The 22,202-nt window shown below is 42.7% G+C and overlaps 1 protein-coding gene across 4 annotated transcripts in view; it reads left to right on the top strand.

The window, feature by feature from the left end:
• The window catches only part of KANSL1L (KAT8 regulatory NSL complex subunit 1 like), a 106,895-nt gene that overhangs the window by 34,876 nt on the left and 49,817 nt on the right, over positions 1-22,202 (top strand). For all 4 annotated transcript variants that reach the window (XR_012905316.2, XM_075933925.2, XM_075933923.2 and 1 more), the window contains 3 exons: positions 3,756-3,897; positions 9,105-9,302; positions 11,330-11,451. Coding sequence is in view for 3 of the 4 variants with exons in the window: in XM_075933925.2 (XP_075790040.2) it covers positions 3,756-3,897; positions 9,105-9,302; positions 11,330-11,451 (462 nt within the window). In the remaining variant the exon portion in view is untranslated. The remainder of the gene's footprint in view (positions 1-3,755; positions 3,898-9,104; positions 9,303-11,329; positions 11,452-22,202) is intronic.

The following is a 22,202-nucleotide window of genomic DNA, read 5'->3' as shown; positions in this document are numbered from 1 at the left end:
CCTCCTTAAGCAGCCTTCCTGGTAACTTTTTGAACCATGCGAGCACACTGAGACTATGCCAGGCAGCCACACTCACTTTATCATGCTATTGTATTTAACTCTGACTTGTTCCACCATTGGCTCTGATTTTTAATCTTTATATTAATTGTATGACTTTTAATAAAAACAAATATGAAACATTATTTAATATTTCTGTGATGAGACACAGGCTAACCCCAATATAATCAAAGCAGGTTAATATATGCTAGTGATAATAATGTAAAAGAGACTAAGGGGTCACCAAAAATGAGAAGATCATGAATTGATTACATATGATTTTTTTTGCTAGTATAAAGCCTGTTGTTGGGAATTTATAAAACTTGTAAATTGAATGTACTCTGTCTGATCAGTTTTTTTCAGGCTTTATTCAGTTTTTATTCACGATCATCCATTCTGCCTTTCACAATTACAATTCCATCACTTTATTAGTTCACAGACTGAATCTATATTTCTGCTTTGATTTCAGGAGCCCAGTTCAGATGCATTTAATAAGTGCATTTAATAAGTGTAATCAGATGCATTTAATAGATTCAGATTCATTTATTGGTATATGAGGCAGGGTTCCCTCTAAGTTGTGTAGACACACAGCTGGCTAAGCCCCATGTAGGGGCTCAGGGCTGTTGTGCATAGAGCTGCCACAGCTGGAGGAGAGGTGCACTCTTTCGGCCCCAACAGGGAGCTGCCGCAACCAGGGGCAGGCAGCTTCTCAAAGTTCTCCTACTGCCATTCCCAGTAGCACAGACCTGCCGTAGCTGCAAGAGAGACGCTCCTCCTCTAGCCTAACCCAGCCTCACTGGAGCTGCTGTGGCCTGCAGAAAGGTGATTCTCACCTGGCTCATAGCTGCTTCAGTGAGAAGAATGAGGGGAGCTCTCTCTCCCTGTGGAGCCTATACCCAAAACCCCTCATGCTCAGCCCCATCCCAGATCTCACACTCTAAGCCATGGCCTTCACCCCTGCACACTACCTTCTACCCCAGCCCTGAGACCCCTCTGCCCAAGATCCACCCCAGAGCCTGTACCCCCAGTGAGAACCCCATCCCACACTCTGAATTCTTTGGCTCTACCCTGATCACAGATTATCCATATCCGGAATGAATTTTGTTATGTGCACCAATATGGGCGTGATGTGTCTTATATATTCTCCATATTGGTGCACATAAGAAACTTCATTCTGTACATAAAAATTAGAGGGAGTACTGGTATGAGAGGGTCAAAGTTAGGTGTAACCACTGTGCCTAGTAGCTAAAAGACTACACGTAAAACAGGCTGAATGGTTTATTTTTAAAGCTGACCTTAGAATTATTTTCCTTTTTTTGCTTCTGGGAAGATCTGAAAAGTTACCATGTGGCTTTTAACATTTTTTTAATCACCTATTTTTTATCTTAGAAATGTTAGGGTTGTCAAATATGATCTGCTCTTAGGTTTTACGAAGGGCTTTTCTGTAGTATGAAATGTTATTTTTTTTTAATACAATCAATTTAAATGACACAGTGCTGATCTTGAAACAACAAAATTGAAATATCTCTATGCCAGCCCCAGTGCTGGTACAGGGATGAATCTTACCCTGTCACCTTTGATTTTTCCGTCCAAAATTATTTCTGTTCAAAGTGAGATGGGGGCCAATTCAAACATCTATGTACAGAACACAATTTCATTCATTACTCCTATATTGAGTTCAGTATCTTGTGTGATTAAAGCATACCTTCCAGAAAGACGTCCAGTCTTGCTTTTACATTGCCTCTGAAATAGCTTTGACTCACTGCTTGTCACCTTGAGTTAAGTCTTATTAGTTTATATTTTAATTTTTTCCCAGCTAAACAGTTAATGAGAGAGTGTTAATGGAAGTTGTAATGGATTTTCCTTGGGTGCATCCTGGAACTGGGCTACCACTGAGCCCTATTGCTTGCCAACCTGGGCTCCCTCTCACATTGTGATGTTGCGACAAGCTGCAAACCTCTCTACAGGCAGGCATGCCTGCTGGGTTATTTGAATGCTTCTCCCAGCCATTCATAAACCAGCAACAGAGAAGCTCTCACCAGCCCCAAAGCTGTACTGTCTTGCCCTGGTCAGAAGCTTGACCAATGTAAGTCAAGTCTGCCCGTCCCTCCCTCAATGTGGAGAGGACATGCACTAGCTTTAGTACTGAAGTTTCAGAGGGGTAGCCATGTTAGTCTATAACTGAAAAAACTGAAAAAAGGACAAATAGTCTGCAGCACTTCAGAGACTAACAAAAAATGTAGGTGCTATCATAAGCTTTTGTGGCCACAACTCACAAAAGCTCATAAGAACATCTACATTTTTTGTTAGTCTCTAAGGTGCTGCAGGACTATTAGCTTTAGTACACTGAGCATAGGTTTCCCCAGCACTTCAAGCAAAATGTATTGCTTTAGTTAAAATGTGAAACAGGTTTATTAACAATAGAAAGGTAGATTTGTAAGTAATTCTAAGTGGTAGTCATAAAGGATAGAAATAAAAATAAGCACACAATCTAAGTTCTGTAAACTAAACAGGATTTGAATTAGACAGTGTCTCACTCTGATAGTATATGCAGGTTCAACAGATCAGGACTTAAAATGATACATCACAAGGTATACTTTGTAGAAAACATATCATAATTATATGACAGCAATGAAGATGTGGGTTCCAGGATGTTGCTTTGAAGCATAGAGTGCCACAAAAGTTACATGTTGAAATATTACTTTTTGTCTCAAATACATGTGAATGTTAAAAAAAAAAAACCTCTTGGGCTATGTCTACACTTCTTGCGCGAGTAATATGCAAATGAGGCTAAGCGTGGAATATCGCTGAGCCTAATTTGCATACATAATGAGCCACCATTTTTTTCAGAAGAGGCTCTAGTGCAAGAAGGAGCATTTACACTGCACCTTCTTGCGCAAGAAAAACCCTCTTGCGCAATGCTGTTCTTCCTGAAAAGTAATAGGTGTAAAGGCATTGCGCAAGAGGGTTTTTCTTGTGCAAGAAAGGGCAGTGTAGATGCTCCTTCTTGCGCAAGAGCCTCTTCTGAAAAAAATGGTGGCTGATTAGGTATGCAAATGAGGCTCGGCGATATTCCACGCTTAGCCTCATTTGCATATTACTTGCGCAAGAAGCCACGAGTGTAGACATAGCCTTGAAGTATCATATATGATATATTTACTTAATATGCACATTGACCAAAATTAATTGACACCAGCGACAGCTGAATCACCCAAATCTGTAATTGAGTGCATAAAATTGATTTTAAAAAACCCATAACCTACAATACCGTCACAGCTTTGAATAGCATGGCATATGTAATTGCAAACTGTTGAGTTGTGCCTTATTAGAATAGAAGTGTCAGTGAGGTGATTATGGAAATCAGTATGATTTGACAGTGGTTTGGGGTTTTGCTAGTAGAGTTATTGGAATTCTATTAAAATCTGTAACTTGCATTAAGAGATCTAGTTTAGTAGTTAGTCTAGCTTTTTGGCTTTGGAGTACATAACAGAAAAACAGTTTTATTAAAGCCAACTTGCAAAATCTGTTGAACGATGAATAAAGTGCAAGAAACTTGTACCGGTTCTTAATTAAGGAAATCAGATGTTGATGTTGTATTGAGTTAACCTGATTAGATGCCTTCAGAAGACAAATGAGATGCTTTCATCAGTTGAAAGTGCATTTATGAAAACGTGTTTATTTTTCTTCTTGGTCTAACCAGTATTTCATCTTATTTACAGCAACTATAATTCTGAATGGAAGTGGCTTGTAGACAGAGCTAAAATTGGCTACCGTTGGACATGGCTTCAAACCCAGATTTCGGAGCTAGAATACAAAATCCAACGACTAACCGACCTTCATAGGCAGATACGTGCCACCAAGGTATGATCTGTGTGTTAAGAAGTGGGCTTTTCAAATAATCCATTGACAATATTTCCAGTACTATTTTTTTCTTTTTGTAACAGTTTTGGTAGCCAAGCAAAATATTGCAAAGAATTACAAAGGTTAATGAGAAGATATCAGAAATCAGAAGCATGGTTATCTAGAGGGCATACACATGGGATTGGAAATCAGAGTCTCCAGAGTTCTAATCCCGGCTCTGTCATTGATTCACTATGGCTCTGGGGAAGTGACTTGAGTTTCCCTGTGTATTAGGAATGTTCAAATGTGTCATTTGCTAACTATGTAACGGCTGAAAAATTCAGTGGTTACCCATGGGGTGGCAGCCAGCTCCTCAGGCTCCTCAGCTTACAAACAGCTGCTGTCCCATGCTGCTGCCTCTGTTGTTATAAGCAGCAGCACGGGATGGCAGCTGGTTCCCCGGAAGCTGGTGTGTGCTGGGAGCTGGCTTAAAAGCTTAATAGCCAGCTTAAAAGCCAGGTCCCGGTGTACCCTATTCCTAGGGGCTAGGTGCTGCCTCCCACTGCTACCTTTGGGAGCCAAACCATGCATGTAACCGTTTGGTAACTGATAAGCTTATGTTTATTGGTTACCCATTTAAACAGCTGCACTCTTACATCCCTACTATGTATAAAGAAGAAACAGTGATTTTTTTTTTGTGTGTGCCCCTACCATACAGAAATATTTTCAGGACAAATAAATTAATGTTTTTTGAGAGATTTGAATGTGTCAAATGCTCATTATAATTAGAATTACAATATGATATCAACTTTTCTGTTTATACAAGTTTAAAATAAAAATTAAGGAAGTCAAGATTGTTAGGCTGTTTTTTAGGAATGTTATGCTAAATCATACTGTTCTTAGCACTTCATTTCTATAGGCCAGCCAACTCATTCCCTCCCTATGAAGGCAAAAATTCAGCATGTTCCTGCTCATTGATTGTTCCTTTTGTGGTGGTGGAATGTTTCCAGGGCTTGCCTTGCCTCCCTCTGTAGAACTGAAAGGAGGGCAACTCATGAAACTTTAAATCCATGTAGTATCTATGTGGATGATCTCTGCACCTACTCTTAGGGCACCCCTTCACACCCCAAACCCATCAGCATGGCTGTGAGGGTGATGGGAAGAAATCTGCATCATGGCAGTGACTAGGAGATGGTATTCTTACTCATGTATTTCTTTAGTGGTAGGAGGTACGTTCACATGTGGCCAAGCCCCATCCCTTCCCAGGGATGAATGCTACAGAAATGATGCTTTCTGCCTCACATCTGGGCCTCTTACCTCAGATTGGAATCTCTCTCTCTCTCTCTCTCTTTTAAATATGAAACAAATGTCAGTTTACAATATTTTGGGGAGCTGAAAGGTCTGGTTAGAACATTAATGTGGAATGGGGGAGACCCTGCTGTGTGGGCATCGTCACGGGTCCCATACAAGAGGCAGTCCATCTTCGCTACCTCTATAGATTCAAAGGACAGGCAAGGCTATAAGGAGCTGAGAGACTCATCTCATTGGACTTAGAAAAAGTCATCAGAAAACCAAAAGCTATTGTGTTGCCAAAAGTTCTCATTTTTTTCCAAACAGAAAAAAATGTCCTTTTTATTGTAATTTTCTGTGGCAACTCTCACTTCCATTTTCCAACCATTTCTGCTTACAGTCTTCCTGGCTACAAGCTAGCCTCTTCTCCTTACTTTCCAGATATCTCACCATTCCTCTTCCCCTTTCCTTTTTGTTTCTCTCCACCTTCATTCTCCCTGTTTTATTGTGTCTATTCCCTCCCTCCACCCTTTCCTTTTTTAAGAATCTTGTTTCTGTTAACTCCTTTCCTTTCTTTTTTCCTCCCCCCTCCAGTCATGCAATATATTACTCCAGTGAAAGACAGTTTTTAAAAAAATTGACTGTCACCTGCATCATGTGGCTTTTGTGTCCTTTCCCTTTCTTCTACTTTTTGAATTTTGTGTTTGGCTTGTAAATTCTTCATGAAAGTGTCAAAGTCAGACACAAGACTCACAGATTTGTCAGACCGCTCTGTTTATTAGCAAAGCTGCTCTGCTAATTCACCTAGAAAATGTGAGTTCCATACAAGGCTCAAACCCCTTTGATTTATACAGTCAAAAGAAAGACAACTTAACAAGATTAAAAGGATGGCAAAACTTCGCATGATTAGTATGAGGCTAGTCAAGTATCTTCATTTCCATATCAAGCACACAGCAATCTCCTGTCCATATCTCTCTGGCTATCTCAATTACTTTCTGCCTAACACCTAATGTTTCCTTTTCCTGTTACCACAGGCATACCTGACTAGCACTCTGATCTGCATACCTACAAACAACATTAACATAATTTCCTCTTTCCTGTTCAGAGACAAACAGTGTTCCTTCAACTTATTCAATTATTACAGTATAATTCATCTTTCTCTTAAAATATAATTCTTTCTACTTTCACAAAAGGGACACGCTATATATCATCCTTTTGCTTTACAGAGCATCTACTACAACCAAATAATGCTTTGTGCCTTTTTGTGTAACCACACAAAACAATAAATAAATAAGCTACATACTAAAAATCCAGGGGGGAAGTGCAATGGCAAACATAACTACATATTTTTCTCTTGTTCTAAAAGTCTTTTGTTGATGGGAATGGCAACAAAACAGGATTACCTTTTCAAAATGCAATACAAAGGTTTTGAATTTTCTTTTTTATCCATCCCAAACTAAGATCTATGACTCTCAGCTTGCATTAGAGAGATTTTAGGTTGGCAGATCCTCCCTTTCGACCTAAGAGAAGGCTTAGAAAAAACTTGATTTCCCTGGTCACAAGGCCTAGTTTTCAACTTCTCTTGCTTTGTGACCTACAAATATTATAATGGCCAAATATGCTATGTCTGAGACTTGGACCATCTCCTGATAGTTAATACAGGGAAACCCAAACCAATCTGATAGAAGGAGCAGTATGTTTGTAGACATGTTCATTCAGTAAACATGTAGTTTGCCACAGTTTAGATTCACAGAAACAGTTCTTCAGTTATTAACTTTGTTCTTGGACAGTAGTTTGAACAGTGGAAACAATGGAGAGATTCAAGATGAGGGCAACTCCATACTGCTTGTGTGTTTCCCCGTTTTTCTTCTGAAAAAATAATCCAAATTCTGGATGTTAAGGACTAGTCAACTATCCGATAAGCAAAAGCTTATTGCATAGTCAGTCAACTAGCTGATCTCCTCCTCCCCTCCACTGCCTCTATCAGATAGAAGCAGCAAAGTTGGGGGGAACGGGTACTTCAAAGGGGGAGTGCTCAGCGGCTCAGCTGTGCGGCGCTGTCCTTTGAACTCCGCCTCTGCGTTTCAAAGGGGTTGCCCTGCACAGCTGAGCTCAGGCTCAGCTGTGGGGCGCTCAGTGTTTCAAAGTGGCGCTGTGGAGCCTGGGGTCAGGTGAGGGCTCCCCAGCTGATCCCAGGCTCCGCGGCATTTCTGTGGAACCTGGGATCAGCTGGGGAGTCCCCAGCTAACCTTGGGTTCTGAGGAAATGCTGCGCGGAACCTGGTGTCACCTGGGGAGTCCCCAGCTGATCCTCGGTTCTACTGAAATGCCACAGGGAGCCCAGAATCAGCTGGGAGTCCCCAGCTGACCCCAGCTCCACGCAGCATTTCAAATCCACAGCGCAGCATGGAGCTCGGGATCAGCAAAGGACTCTTGAGTCCACTGCTGACCCCAAGCTCCATGCTGTGTTGCGGCTTTGAAATGCACAAGAGTCCCCGCTGGGGGCCCCAGGCTGCAGGCGGTGTTCCGCATTCCTCCTTTGAAATGTATATTTCAAAGGAGGAATGTGGAAGTGCCTATTGACTAGTTGAGTAGTCGATGGAAACTCCATCGACTACTCGACTAGTCAATTAACAGATATTTAACATCCTTATTCTAGATTCTAGAGCTAGTTGCGACTGAGACACGACTCAAGGTGTCAGTGTGATGTTGGCGAGGACCATTCAATTAAAGCACTATCCTGGAAGCATCACAGGAGCCTTAGCCAAGGTAGAGACCTCTCCTCCTATTGGATATTAGAAGAAATACAGGGTTCTTGATTGAGTTCCATTCCATGCCATTCCTTCATCCTCCATAACTTTTAAGAAAACCAAAATATGAGAAGGTGAAGTTGAAGAGCCTATTCTTTCATCACTAAATAGTAGCTCAGATATCTGAATAGATCTCAGAACCACATTTACGCTCCCGGCTCATGCCACAAAATTCCAAGTTTCTGTAGGCTTTTGCTGAAAGGAAAAGAAGCATATAAGTTAAAGCTAATGGCATTTTAGCATGACCAGTTGAGGAAATAGGTTTGATTGTTTCAAAGCTCTGATTATTTATTATTTTATTTCACATGTGCTATAATGTCTCTGACTTTGCAGTTTCTTATTTTAGGAAAAGCTTTTGACACTTAATATTTCTTGTGGAGAAGAAAGTAAAGGGTTTTATTGTTTTTGTTTATAAAAATCTGGTGTTCATTACTATGAAAAGCGATACTTATCCTTTTAAGCCATTTATACTCCAGATGAGATACCAAAAAAATACACCGAGGCTGATGTCTTATTCCTACTTGTGGCCTTGAAGAACAATGGAATTCATAGAAAAATTATTTTATATGCAGTTGTTGCCTCCATGAATACAAAAAATTCCTAACTCCAAAAAATTATCTTGAATTATGGTGAAAGACTGCGGTGTTTCATGCTTTAATGGATTGTGGAGAGAAACCTTGACATTTTGTGTGGGTGGCAGCAGCTGGGGAAGAAAGGGAAGGGAACATTTTAAGGACTTTCAGAGAAAACTCATCTGTAAAGATGCTAACTAACTTGGAAATCAAAGACTGAGGGTTTTGTTTCTACGAAGAGGAAACCAATCATCTTAAAACATCAGGCAAAGAATCACATAGTTGATTTCTAATTTGAATTTTGGCATAGACTCTGAGGCAGCTTTATGGGCATAGGTTTAGTATTGCCAAGGAGAAAAAAAATGAATGTTACCGTTTTATTGTGGCTTAAGTGGATGAAGTATTATTTACATATTGAATGCACTGAGCATACTCAGACTTGTTCCAAAGAGTTGCTCCAGGCTTAGGAGGTATGTTGCAGGGTTGACTGCCTCTTGAAAATGATTTAAGAGGGTTAATTTGTTGTCCACTTACTGTTTTCAATTGCTGTTGTCTAGGGGATGGTGATCTTAGAAGAATTCCCACTTCCAAAAGACATTTTGAAGAAGCAAATGCAATTGACAAACCCAGAAGTGTTATTAAACTCCACAGGGAATTCTCAAGCTACCTTTGAGAGACAGGATTCTATTCCGGAACATGATTTTGAAATGTCACCAAGCAGCCCCACTTTACTTCTACGAAACATAGAAAAACAGGTAAGAACTGAGTGTCAAATGGAGCCAACCTTTTACAGAATTAGAGCAAGCTACCTGGCATTTCTTTACAGACCCGTAAAGATATTTCACATTCCTAAGAGTGATTGCTGATGGATTGAATATCTTAAGTAAATAAACTGGTCACTAGGTTTACAAATTAACTTTTCACTGAAGTATCTATAATTCTGTTTTGATTTAATCAAAGTGGCCATTTCTTGCTTCAGAGAAATAAACATCAGGTTCCTGCACAACAACTCTAACAGTTTCCCATGTAACTTCTTGTCCATAAGGATTTGGATTAGTGCAGTTTTGCTGTGGTTTCTCACGAGTGCAACTTTTCTGTAAAAATAAATTACATTAAAAATAACCCCCAAACTTTGTTCACCTGCTCTCCCCAACAAACATGAGGCCAACTCTGTGAAAAGTTATATATCTGTAACCCCATTGACTTCTGTGGCTTAGGCATAGCTGAGAGCAGAATTTTGATGCAGTGTCTCAAATATTAATTTCCAAGTTGGATTCTAGGAAATACGGTGTAGATCCTAGAAGGTTTTCTTTTCCCTACAAGGTATGCAAGTAAAGATATAGGGGAAACATGTTCATGAACCAACTGTAGGAAACTTGTTAGGATAAAGTGGAGTAAAATTTGTTTTTATAATGTCCAACAAAGAAGATAAAAGATTTATCAGACTTTTAGATGCATCACTGGGAAATTTAGTCAGCTTTTAAAAAGCGAAATAAAAGTAGTTTCAGGTAGTACACCTACTCCTGTTTGCCCCTGCTATGTTTTGTGACTTTATGATCATATTTTCTAAATGGGAAATATACACAGTGCTGGAAAAGGCACAAAATAAGCTGGACAGTATTTTTTTTAGCAATGTCCCAGCTTAGCCTGATTACTTGGAGTATTCGCTGTGCAGTTCTTTACAGACCACTTTTAAAGCAGTTAAGATTAAAGTAACATTTGAGGGTTTTTGAGGTGCCTAAACATTTCCAGACAGTTTTAAAAGTGTGCAGTTGCCCGAAAAAGGTCTGAAATTATGGCCTTCTTTATTTTCTTGCTGACTCCATGTCAGATTTGCTCACATTATAAATAAAAAAGAAAGTTTATCTAGCTGCCAGCTCTGTAAATCAGCTTATGTTCTGAGACAAACTTGTGTATTGTTTTTCTTTTAAGAATACTTAATAAATAATCTTACTTCTGGTAGAGTGAATCCTAGCAAATAAAAAAGTTAGGCACGAATCTGCTATTTCAAATATACATAATTTATATTAGCAAAGTCAAACTATTTAGTAGTAATTTCCTCTAAACAACCTAGTGATTAAATTTTATGTCAAAGTAACCACTAAGGTTTAATGTTCAAAACACAGAGAAGTTGTGAAATACTATCTGCGCTCTGTCACTTTACAAAAAAGAATTCTTAGTCTTGGTGAATTAACTGCATCTCTGTTTCACACAATTCTTAAAGTCGTGATTTTTTTTTGAGGACTTTCAGTGTAGCTTTTGAATATACCAGTAAATAAGAATAAAGGTAGGGATTTCTATCACGTCTAGCATCTTTTTATTTCCATTAGTTCTTACTGTTGCTCTTTTGGCCATTATTATACCTTTTCTCAACCTAAGTGAGCAACTAAGAGGATTCTTTCAATGACCAAACTATTTGGTTTATCAGCCAATACTATGATAACAAGTAGGCAGTCATTTTTTTTTCTCTTGAGACAGTATTGAAGCCCAGTTTCGAAGTTACGAACAGCAGCTACACAATCAGCTGCAAAATTTCTACCATTATTAACTGCTACATGAAAGATAAAATGTGTTCTGCAGGCTACTTTTAAAGTTTGTGTTTTTTATCTGAAAAGATATGAGGTGCCTTTTTTTTTTTTTTTTTTTTTTTGGCATGTCCAGAGGTCTGGTAATTACTTTGTCATGGAGAAAACTAGACCTAGAATACTAAATGATGGGGGATAGAGGCATCTTTTAGTTTGTTGCTTTGTGTGAATGAAAGCTTGACTACTGTGTCTTTCAGAGTGCTCAACTGAGTGAAATCATCAATAATCTAATTGCTCCACTCAATATGTCCCCCACATTCTTTCCTCTCTCTTCCACATCCTGTAAACACAAACAGCTGGTCAATGGCGTCTCTCTCAGGTAGGTGACTGTGTGATATAATTTTGTTTCTTGAGAGAGGTTAGTGTTGTAACTTCAGTAATTTTTTTATAATGTTAAGTCAGTCAAAACTAGTAATTTTTCAGTAGTAAATATAAAAAGTAGAAAGCTTTTGCTTCTGAACGTAAAGGTAATAGATTTGCTTTTGACAATCAAATAGTTTATCAGTTTTGTTCCTGAAGTTGCCATCAATTCCACAGATGATTATATACAAGTAAAATCTTCATATGACAAAATGTAGCTGTGAAGGCAGGAGGTAAGGAAGATTGTTTTTGCAAACTTAAAATTGCATTTATTATGCCAGAATAAATTCTCCTAGGGAAAATTATGTAATTGATTTGACTTTGAATAGTTTTGTTTTATGTGATGACTTTCCTTCATTTTTAACAATGAAAACACTTCTTTAATAAGGAAAAATATCATTATATATCACAAACATTGCGGGTTTTTTTTCAAGTGATTGCTCATGTGCATTCCCATAGGTGTGCATATGGAAGGTTTTTCCCTTAGCAGTACCCATTGGGTCAGCTGTGCAGTCCCCTGGAGTGGTGCCTTCCTGGCACAGTCTAGGGTTCTGCCAACCCTACCCCTCGGCCTCCTCAGTTCCTTCTTACGTGCAGTGATGGTCGTTGGAGCACTTGTTCTCTTGCTCAGCAAAATAGCCCTAGCTGTTTCCCTTTGTGTAAATAGTTATTCTAAGTGTTAGTCATTCATGTAGTTAGTAGATGATAGTTTTTTGTTGGAGGAGTTCCTCCCCTCTTTTCCCTTTTCTTTCTTCATTTTGGCCCAGGGCATGCAATGACCCCAGAGATTTGAGCACTTTGACTCTTGGGCAAGGCTATGCCCAAAGGAGACCCACATACTGCTTTCCTAAAGTGTTGAGGGAAAGGGGCACTTAACTGCTAAGTGCAGTATTTACAGGAGTTTCAAGCCAAGAACCAAGCAAGAGAAGGACAAACGTTTGAAACGTCTGCTTATCGAGTTGACACTTAGCCCCTTGGTGCCAGAGCTGGTGGCCGGCACCGACCTCTCAGGTGCACAGCTCATTGGCTTCAATGCGGGACCCGTTGACACTGAGAGAGGAGAGACACAAAGAGAACTGTCATGACTCCTCAACACACATGAACAGATCCTTGGTGCAGCACTGCTCCCAGTCTCTTGCTCCGCACAAGAAGACCAGGTCGGATAGAGGCCACTCACCAGCCAGAAGGCTGGCAGCAATTACAGTTTGGTTCGTCCCATGTCCGGACAACATAAGGAAGGCGCAGCAGCCCCGGCACCATTGAGTTCAGGCTCAGATGACTAATCTGCATGGAGTGCTGGTGGAAGAGTTGGTACCATCACCAGCGCTAACTACGGGGCCGCATAAGGCACAGGCACTGCCACCAGCCCTCCCTGCAGCACCACCCTTGGCACAGCCATCTGACAGCACCTACATTTCCAATACTGGCACCTGAACTAATGCTGGCACTGGCTCCTCTTTGGTACCAAGGCAAACCAGCCATGATGAGGCGATGCTTGCTGTCGCTCCTGAACCTTTCTCTGGCACTGTCGGAAACCACTCCACCTTGGTCTGGCTCCAAATACATGTCAGAGTCCGAGGCAAAGTCCTCAGTATTGTGTAGTGCCCAGTACCGGTTGCGATCTCATTCTCAGCACCAACATTGGGAAGCTCCTCTGGGATGAAAATGCCCTGGGCCCCTGCAATGGCAGGCTCTGGTGCAGTGGACTCAGAGTCCAGTATCAAGAGTGGCATTTATGATCTCCACCCACCAGCCACCTTCAGCCATTTGGGTCACCCTGCACCATCAAAAGATGCCCAAAACTGAGCCTGTGCAGGCACTGCCAGAGCACCCTGCTACACTAGTGCCAATACCACTCCAGCCTCCAGTAATTTTCCCTCCCAGCATCTCTGAGGACACATGAGAGTGTTGTGATGTGTTGCTTGTGTCCATTCCAAATCCCACCCACCCACTCTCTGTCGGAGTACCTGGCAAGAAGGCACTGAGGAGGTGTGGGGTTGGCAGAGCCCTATATACCTCCCCTAAAGATGCCAATCCAGGGGACTGCACGGCCAACCCTTCCAACGAGCATGCACGTGGTGCGCATACACCTATTGGAATGGACATGAGCAGTGCATCTCGAAGAGCAGCAGTTACGAAAGGTGGGTAACTGCTTTATCTTTTTGAGATGTTTCATTTCCTGCACAGCAGATTGTGTGAAATGAATAGTAGAAAAATGTTTACCACTTATGCCATTTTGCACTTGCTACAAGTTGCATCTTTCATTCAAAGTTCTTAAAGTATTGTACTAATAAACATTAGTTCTTTTCGAGTGATGTCCCCGTGGGTGCTCCACTGTTGTTGTCGGGTTGTCCCGGCGCCACAGATCGGAGTTTTAATTGAGCAGTAGTCAGCTGGACCGTGCAAGCGTGGCTCATGACTCGAGCCATTCATGTCCTTTTGATCACGTGCGCGGTCCAGCTCCTGCCAATTCCTTCTTCGCTGCCTCAGTCGCAGACGGAGCGAACCTTCTCTCCTCGGACAATCTAGAAAGGAAAACAAAAATTACTTAGTTTAGTTTGTTCACTTTGATAGTTTAGTTAAAAAAAAATTCCCTTAGTAGTTAGTTGATAGCTGTTATGCTGGGCTCCCCCGGATTTAAGAAGTGCGCCGCATGCCGTGATGCTATTCCAGCATTGGACGGTCATACCAATTGCATTAAGTGCCTTAGTGGGCACTTGTGCCTCAGAAATCTGTTCACTGCACCAAACTGACTTTCAGGGCACGCAGAGATAGGGAAATGAGGCTGAAGATGTTTCTCTTCAACAAGGCCTTACAACCTGTGGAGTTGGCCCAGTCAGCTGCCACTTCACGATCATCCAGGGCTGAAAAACAGAAAGCCACTTCTCTACAGCTGGCTACTGCTCAAAAAGAGCCTTGCCAACCCGTTCCCTTCCACTGGCCTTAATGGCATGTGTGAGGGTGGGTTACAAACCGGGAAGATCGGGTGCCATGGTATCACAGTATAAAATGGCCTCCGACTCAGAATCCTGGCAAAAATCTGTGTCGGTGCTGTCAATGGCCAGACCCGCTCGCCAGTCGGCACCGCCAGCTACCACACCGACCAGTATGGCATCACCAACTCCAGTGCCGCCCGTCTTGGCACTGTCAATCTCGGTGTCAACTACAGCGGCGCCACCAATCACAGCACTGACCGATGCGGCACCGCCAAATCCAGCACCACCGCTATCAGTTCTGACTTCTTCATCAATAAAGGTATCATATACCCCAACTGACCCAATGTCAGCACCATACGTGCCGTCCAGCCCACTGGCACCAAAGAAAGCTAGACAAAAATGTGACTCTACGAGACATATAAGCCTGGAACCGTTGAGTTTCTCTCCGGCATCATCCTCAGCATCACCTTCTCCGCATTCATCCCGTTTAAGAGGGAGTGACACAGAACATACTGTACATGACCAAAGCAGACACTATAAGTCTAGATATGATCGCTCACTATCTCTCTACAGGAGATATATCTCTCATTCACCTCTGCCATCCTCAAGAGGTTCACCAAATTCTCTACATTCTCCAGATCTCCCGATATATTATCATACTCATCACAGGAGTGTCTTTTCAGCTAGATATTCTTCTCCTATCTGATCAGAATATAGACATCACAGCTCAGCATACTACCATTACTATCCTCAATATAGTTTGGCATGGCACCATTATCAACAGTCATAATATGGTCCACCCTGTTGTTATGGACATTCAGTCTCCTGTGCTCCCACAATCTTTCTCCAGCCACCTCATAGGCATCAGATAGTAGTCACACCTCCTAATGTTCCTCCCATGGCTCACCAGTCAGAACCGGAGGAGGGTCAGTTATCTGAAAGGAAGCGCAGCCGCCAGATATTTCACCAATGGTCCAGTCTTCCTCATTTCCTGATGAGGCAGTTATCCTGATGAGGAGTGATCAGTCTCCTCCAGATGACCTGAAGCAATTTCAGGATCTTTTTAAGAGGGTAGCTGCTAGCCAGGAGATTCAACTAACTGAAGTACCTAAGAAACAACTCCGGCTTCTCAAGAATCTTCAGCCCTCAAAGTGTGCAAAGATCACAATCCCCATAGACGAGGCCATTATGGAGGCCGCTGATGAGACCTGGCAGACCCCAGCGTCAGTGCCTCCAACCAACAAGTGTGCAGAAAAAAAGTACTTCATCTCCCCCCCCCCCCCCCCCAGAGGGAGCTGAATTTTTATTTTCCCACCCACAACTGATGCTGTGGTGGATGCTGCCCAGCACAGATCCAAGCTTCCACAATATAAGAATGTCACCACAGACAAGGAGAGCAAGTGAATGGATCTGTTTGGCAGAAAACTTTACTCCTCCTCCACCTTGGTTGTCCGCATAGCTAATTATTCAGTGCTACTGTCAAATCACAATTTCAACAATTATTTCAAACTTACCACACTCATGTAACACCTGCTGGACTCAGGTCGATATTGAAATCCATAGTTCAGGAGGGGTATGCATTGTCAAGGACTGCCCTTCAAATAGCACTGTATGTAGCGGACACAATAACTCGAGCTATGGCAACATCTGTAGTTATGAGGAGAGCCTCGTGGCTGCAATCCTCCGGGGTCCCTCATGAGCTACAAAGGACAGTGAAGGATCTCTCTTTCGATAAACAGAAGCTGTTCACAGAAAAGACCAACGAGGTCTTGCATGTGAGCAAAGTTTTGAGAACGACCTTGCGCACCCCACCATACCACTGCAAAAGATATACCCCATATCAGAAACACTGTGAGTTCTCATACTCTGGGTATCAGCAGCACAGCTTTGATCAATCGAGAGCTAGGCAATGTCCCCAAAGGAGACTTATGTGGTCAACCACACACAACTACACTTTCGATCCCTTCAGCACTGGCTTGTGTCTGTTTATACCCACCTCAGATGACAAGTCCACAGACGAGTCTCTCCCCCTTCCCATTTTCTAAGATCTCTCAAATGATGGACCGATCCAGACAACTTTCTGGCAGGCGTCCTGTTCCATCGAGATCAACCCTCTTCCTGCATAACTACGGATACTTCTCTCATTGGATGGGGAGCCCACATGGGCAACATGTCAATACAAGGACGATGGACGATTTGAGAGACCACCTTCCATATCAATGTATTGGAACTAAGGGCTGCCTTCAATGCTTGCAGCCCTTATTCGAGGCACATATTCAAGGCCATGCTATCAGAATATTGACTGACAACATAACAACAATGTATTATATAAATTGCCGAGGGGGTACTCTATGCACCGAAACAGTCTGTTTATGGAACTGGTGCATACGAAATGGTCATCTGGGAAGCTTCATACTTACCGGGCATCAAGAACTTAACAGCATACACCCTCAGCTGGCACTTTGCCCCAAACCATGAGAGGGAGCTCAATTGCGGGTTCTCCAATCCATCTTCCACTGATAGTCATCCAAAAATAGACTTGTTTGCCTCCTACAAAAACAAGAAATGTCGACATGATTGCTCCAGAGCCGGCATCGAACCGGGATCTCTAGGGGACGCCTTTCCCTCAATTTGAAAGGCCCCCTTTTATACATATTCCCTCCTGATCCGCTTATTCACAGAGTGCTGGAAAAGATCAACAGAGACGAGGCAACGGTTACTCTCATAGCCCTGTTGTGGGCACGACAGATATGGTTCCCTTGTCTCCTCAGATATCACCTTCCAGTTACCTGTCTATCACCTTCCAATTCATCACGACCTCTTAACTCAGAATAGTGCAACCTTATTCCACCCACAGCCACATGTCCTATGCCTGGCTGCATGGCTCATTGTTGGTTCTATGAAGGGGAACTTCACCGTTCGAACCAAGTGAAAGAGGTTCTTCTGCATAGTGGAAAGCAATCTACCCGTTCCACTTACCTCCAAAAATGGCATAGATTCCTTTTGTGGTATTCTGACAAAGCGTTGTACCCAGGTACAGCACCCCTACATGCAATTCTAGACTACGTCTTGTTCCTCAAGGATACTGGGTTGGCCCTTGCCTCCTTAAAAGTCCATTTGGCAGCTATTACTGCCTTTCATCAACCAGTAGACAGTTATTCAGTCTTCGCACACCCCAAAACAAAGAGATTCATAAAAGGCCTCTCTGACACATGCCCACCACGTAGCTTACCACCACTGGCATTAGACACTCTTACCCATGCTCCCTCTGAGCCTTTAGCTACCTGTTCACTATCAAAAATGACACTGAAGGTAATTTTTCTGTTGGCAATCACTTCTGCCTGCAGATTTGGAGAATTAGCAGCCTTAAAGGCAGTACCACCGTATACCATTTTTAATAAGGACAGTGTGATATTGCGCCCACATCCTTCCTTCATTCCCAAAGTTTGTTTGAACTTCCATATAAATGAACCAGTCGTTCTCCCTTTCTTTTACCCTAAGCACACTCCTCAGGACGCTATGCTTCATTCTCTGGACGTATGCAGAGCTCTCACGTTCTATATAGACAGAACTCGATCTTTCTGGAAATCCGAGCTCTTACTCATCTCCACAGTGAAGCACAATAAAGGGGATCTTCTGTCATCACAATGTATCTCCAAGCTCATAATCTCTTGCCCCGGGCTTCCTGGAATCAGCCGCTGATCTGTTTCAGCAGCAGCTGACTTGGGGTCCCCTGGGGCAGAGCAGCTGGGGTGCTGCCGGGTTGGTCCTGCAGCGCCGAGGGGCGGTGCTACGAGACCAACCCGGCAGCACCCCAGCTGCTTTGCCCCAGGCGTCCGGATTCAGCCGCTGCCGAAACTGACCAGCAGCGTCAGTTTCACCAGCATGCTGAATCCGGACGCCTGGGGCAGAGCAGCTGGGGTGCTGCGGGGTTGGTCCCGCAGCCCCGAGGGGTAGCGCTACGAGACCAACCGGGCAGTACCCCAGCTGCTCTGTCCCAGGCGTCCCCAAGAGCAGCTGGAGTGCTGCTAGGTTGGTGCCGTAGCGCCGCCCCTCGGCGCTGCGGGACCAACCCGGCAGCACCCCAGCTGCTCTATTGCAGGCATCCCCGATTCAGCTGCTGCTGAAACTGACCAGCAGCAGCTGAATCAGGGACGCTTGGGGCAGAGCCGGACTATCGTAAGGGGGGTTATGAGGGGTCTGTTGTGGCATCCCCTCCCACCCCACTCCAGACCCCTCATAGTCCCCCCTTCTGATAGTCCGGCATATCTGATAATCCAGCACCCCCTGGGTCCTAAAGGTGCTGGATTATCGGAAGTTTACTGTATTTGGTTGGTCTAGAAATCTTTCCATTATCATGTGACCCCCAACAGTGAGAATGGTGAGTACTGAAATTTTCAAAAGGAGTGGACAGACTTGTATACGTTTGTGCATAGGTCTGGGTCTCTCCACACTGTCTCATTTGTACTGAGAGACTGTTTTAATTATTTTTTAAAAATAAGTCCATGACAAAACATGCAGCATTTACTACAAAATACCCCAAGGTTGATGCACTGAAAAAAAGCCTATGAGGAGCTGCCGTGAAAAATGCACATTGGACCCAATATATCCTGTTAGCATGGTCAAAAAGAGGTGAGAACTTAAAGGCCGCAATTTTTGCGGGCTCATACAGCATTATTCAAGAGGGGAAGTCTTTCACTGACAGGGGTTATGTGAGGAGATGCATGCTAACAATTGGTCAAGAACTATTTGATGCGTTTTACAACAAGGACAAAAATCTTACAGAAAATTCAAGACATACCTTTATCGGCAAAAACAGTTCATGACAGAGCTGTGAAAATCAACAAGGAACAAATGTAAAATTTGAGTAGGGCTACTTATTTTTTGTTTGCTTTGAACAAGACAAGTAACATATGTGACGTTGATCAGTTGTGTATTCTGGGACGATATAGTTGTGGAAATGCTATGCATGAAGAAATGATTGAGATATTACCAATGAAAAATCAAACAAGGGGCGCAAAACATCCTTAAAACTGTGATGAACTTTGTAAGCAAGAAAGAAACATAGTTAGGTAATCTTCTATCTGTGTGTACTAGGGTGGGCACAGGGGCCTCTGTGGGCCAGATCCGGGCTGCCAAGCGGGTTGACCTGGCCGGTGACTGCCCTGCCACTCTCCCGCTCCCAAGCCAATCAAGACCTAAGGATGGGGGAGCAAGCCAAGTCTCCTCCCACCACCAAGGGTGCACAGCACCAGAGGGAACCGCATGCCCAGGGTGAGGCGGGGAGCCAGAGACTATATCTGCTCCCCGGCCCCAGTCCCTTTTAGTTTGAGTGTCTAATGTGTTTTTAAAGTTTCCATGCATCTTGCAGGTTTTTCTTATGGTTGTTCTGTTTAATTTCCATTTAACCAGTCTCCTAATTTTTTGTAGTTTCCCTTTTTGAAGTTAAATGCTATGGTAATGAGTTTCTTTGATGTTCCCTGCTCCCCTTCTTCCCTTCCAGGATGTTAAATTTAATTATGCTATAGTTGCTAAGACCAGATCCTGTAGTTGATCTAAGACTAAATCAAGAATTACTTCACCTTGTGGTAGAATTTCCAATTTTTTCTGCCTAATCCTTTCTCTCCACTCAGACATAGAAACTAACTTTCATATAAGCAGCTCTCAATACTACAGTGTTGCTGCTTTCTTACGAGGAAGGAGATTCAAAAATCCATAGCTTTGGTAAAGGTGCAGCCTCATGGTATGAAAATAACCTTTTGAGTTTTCTAGGCTTATGGCCTCTTGCACATATGTGAGTCTCTTTCTCTTACTGAGAATATGGACTTTGCAGTCCTAGCTAAGCATCAATTTCAGAAGGGGCAATCCCTGCTCCCCCAAGGAGTACTGGCACACATACACTCCCAAGGAGTGCCATAGCATATCCAAGAATTCCACATCTGGTGGTGGTGAACTTCCAGTCTCTATAAACAGCGAGAAGTCCTGTGGCACCTTATAGACTTTAGAGTCTGTAGAGTCTCATTTTGACAGCCATCAGAATTTCCATTTATAAGAATGGATACCTCAAACCTGGGTTGGGAAATCCATTTGGGTGACTTTGTCGGGGAAACCATGCTATATGCTGGAGCCTCAAACAGTGCTACTGGCTCTGAGATCTTTAGTTTTGTTGTACCAAGAATTTGTCAGAAAGCACAGCCACAGCTCTTGGTAGCATATACTTAACTCCTTGACTTCATCACTGATGAGTAAAAAGGCCACAGTAACTCATGTCAAAAAAACCCCATCATACATACCAAGTCATACAGGTGTGTGTAATGTACATTTTAATATTATAGTTTTTATACTATATATAAAATGAAATGTCTTATGCAGACAATAGGAATGGAAAATCCCATTTAATTGGCTAACTAGTTAAACATATTGTTTATCCAGTTAACTAATTAAAGGGGGGAATGAGAGACAGGGGTGGGCACTCCAGCCAGGCTTCAGCGGCCCCTCCCGCCCATCGCTGGGCTGTAGTGCCCCACCTTCTTCCTCTCTGTATCCCTGGCTTTCATATCCCTAGCAGACAGTCTTATTTTGTAGGGCCCAGTTTTGCAGCTTAGAGCTAGTTGTCAGAAAAGATTGATGGTTGTTGTTGTAATGAGCTCATTTTTATTGTTTTATTGCCTCCTATCACTTAACAGTTGTATAAGAAATCTGTGATTTGTGGATTTTATCAAACAAGATAAAAAATAACAGCAGTCGGTACAGACAGATTGCCTATTATGAAACCAGGCCCTGAATAGCTCATCTACTGACATTTCTCGGGCAATTCAGTGTTTTGTTGTTTCTGGTCTTTGATGTTGTAAAAATAATGCACACTTGAATGCTTTTTGTAGTGAGCCTTTAACTTTGCAGGCAGATGTTGCTACAGCAACAAAACAAAGCAGGATACTACAAAAGTAAAGTGCACTTTTATTGATTCATTCCCACCCAGGTGGAGCATGTTTTGGAGTCTTATACTGCATTGAAATTGGTCTGATGAGGCAAACCAGTTCTAATTTGGTAATACAAATGTAGTTGCTTTCAGACAGCTCTGCTATTGTGTATAAAAGTGCTTGTACTATTTTTGACTTTCAGTTACTTTCTTATAATATAGCTTTTGTTCCTTTTTAAAATACTGCATTCTAACCAATGTTGACTTATAAGCAAGGTGTGTGTGGTTCAAGTTTAGGGAGATGATGATTACATTTAGAGAAATTCACATGTGATAGATAAGTGTTACAGCCTGGCCCAATAACTCTCTAAATTAACACTGCCCTATTGTGAGGGGTCTTAATTTCTGAGTCTCATCCAAACCAACTGGTCTGGGCAGAGTCTGTCTTTCTAGTTCTCAGTAAGGCACATTCTCAGGCTCAGAGCTTGTTCCTGGGCCTTTTCGTGCGAGATGGGACTCTTCAGTGCAGCTACCCAAGACCCCGAAAATCAGTGCTTCAGAGCCTTCCATTCTTACATGCTGCTCCTAGGCTGAGGTCTCTCTGGACTTCTATTTGAACTCCTTCAGGCAACCTGGGAACAAAGCAAGGAACATAGATTTAGCAGTGGAATTTCTTACCCAGAGTGACTATTCTTAGAAGCACTTGAGTAGCAACAAAAAGATGGGCAATACCCCCTACTCTGGCCCCACTAGGAGTACAGGTCAAACCTCTAAAATCTGGGGCTCTCTGGTCCAGCAACATCTGTGGTCTGGCAGGACCATGAATATTGCTGGACCAGAGAGCCCTGCCTGCCC

The sequence above is a fragment of the Pelodiscus sinensis genome, chromosome 7 (assembly GCF_052426305.1).
Source record: "Pelodiscus sinensis isolate ZL-2025 chromosome 7, ASM5242630v1, whole genome shotgun sequence".
NCBI classification, from domain to species: domain Eukaryota; kingdom Metazoa; phylum Chordata; order Testudines; family Trionychidae; genus Pelodiscus; species Pelodiscus sinensis.
Note: the sequence above shows the minus strand (reverse complement) of the source record. Positions and strands in the feature narration are given on the sequence as shown.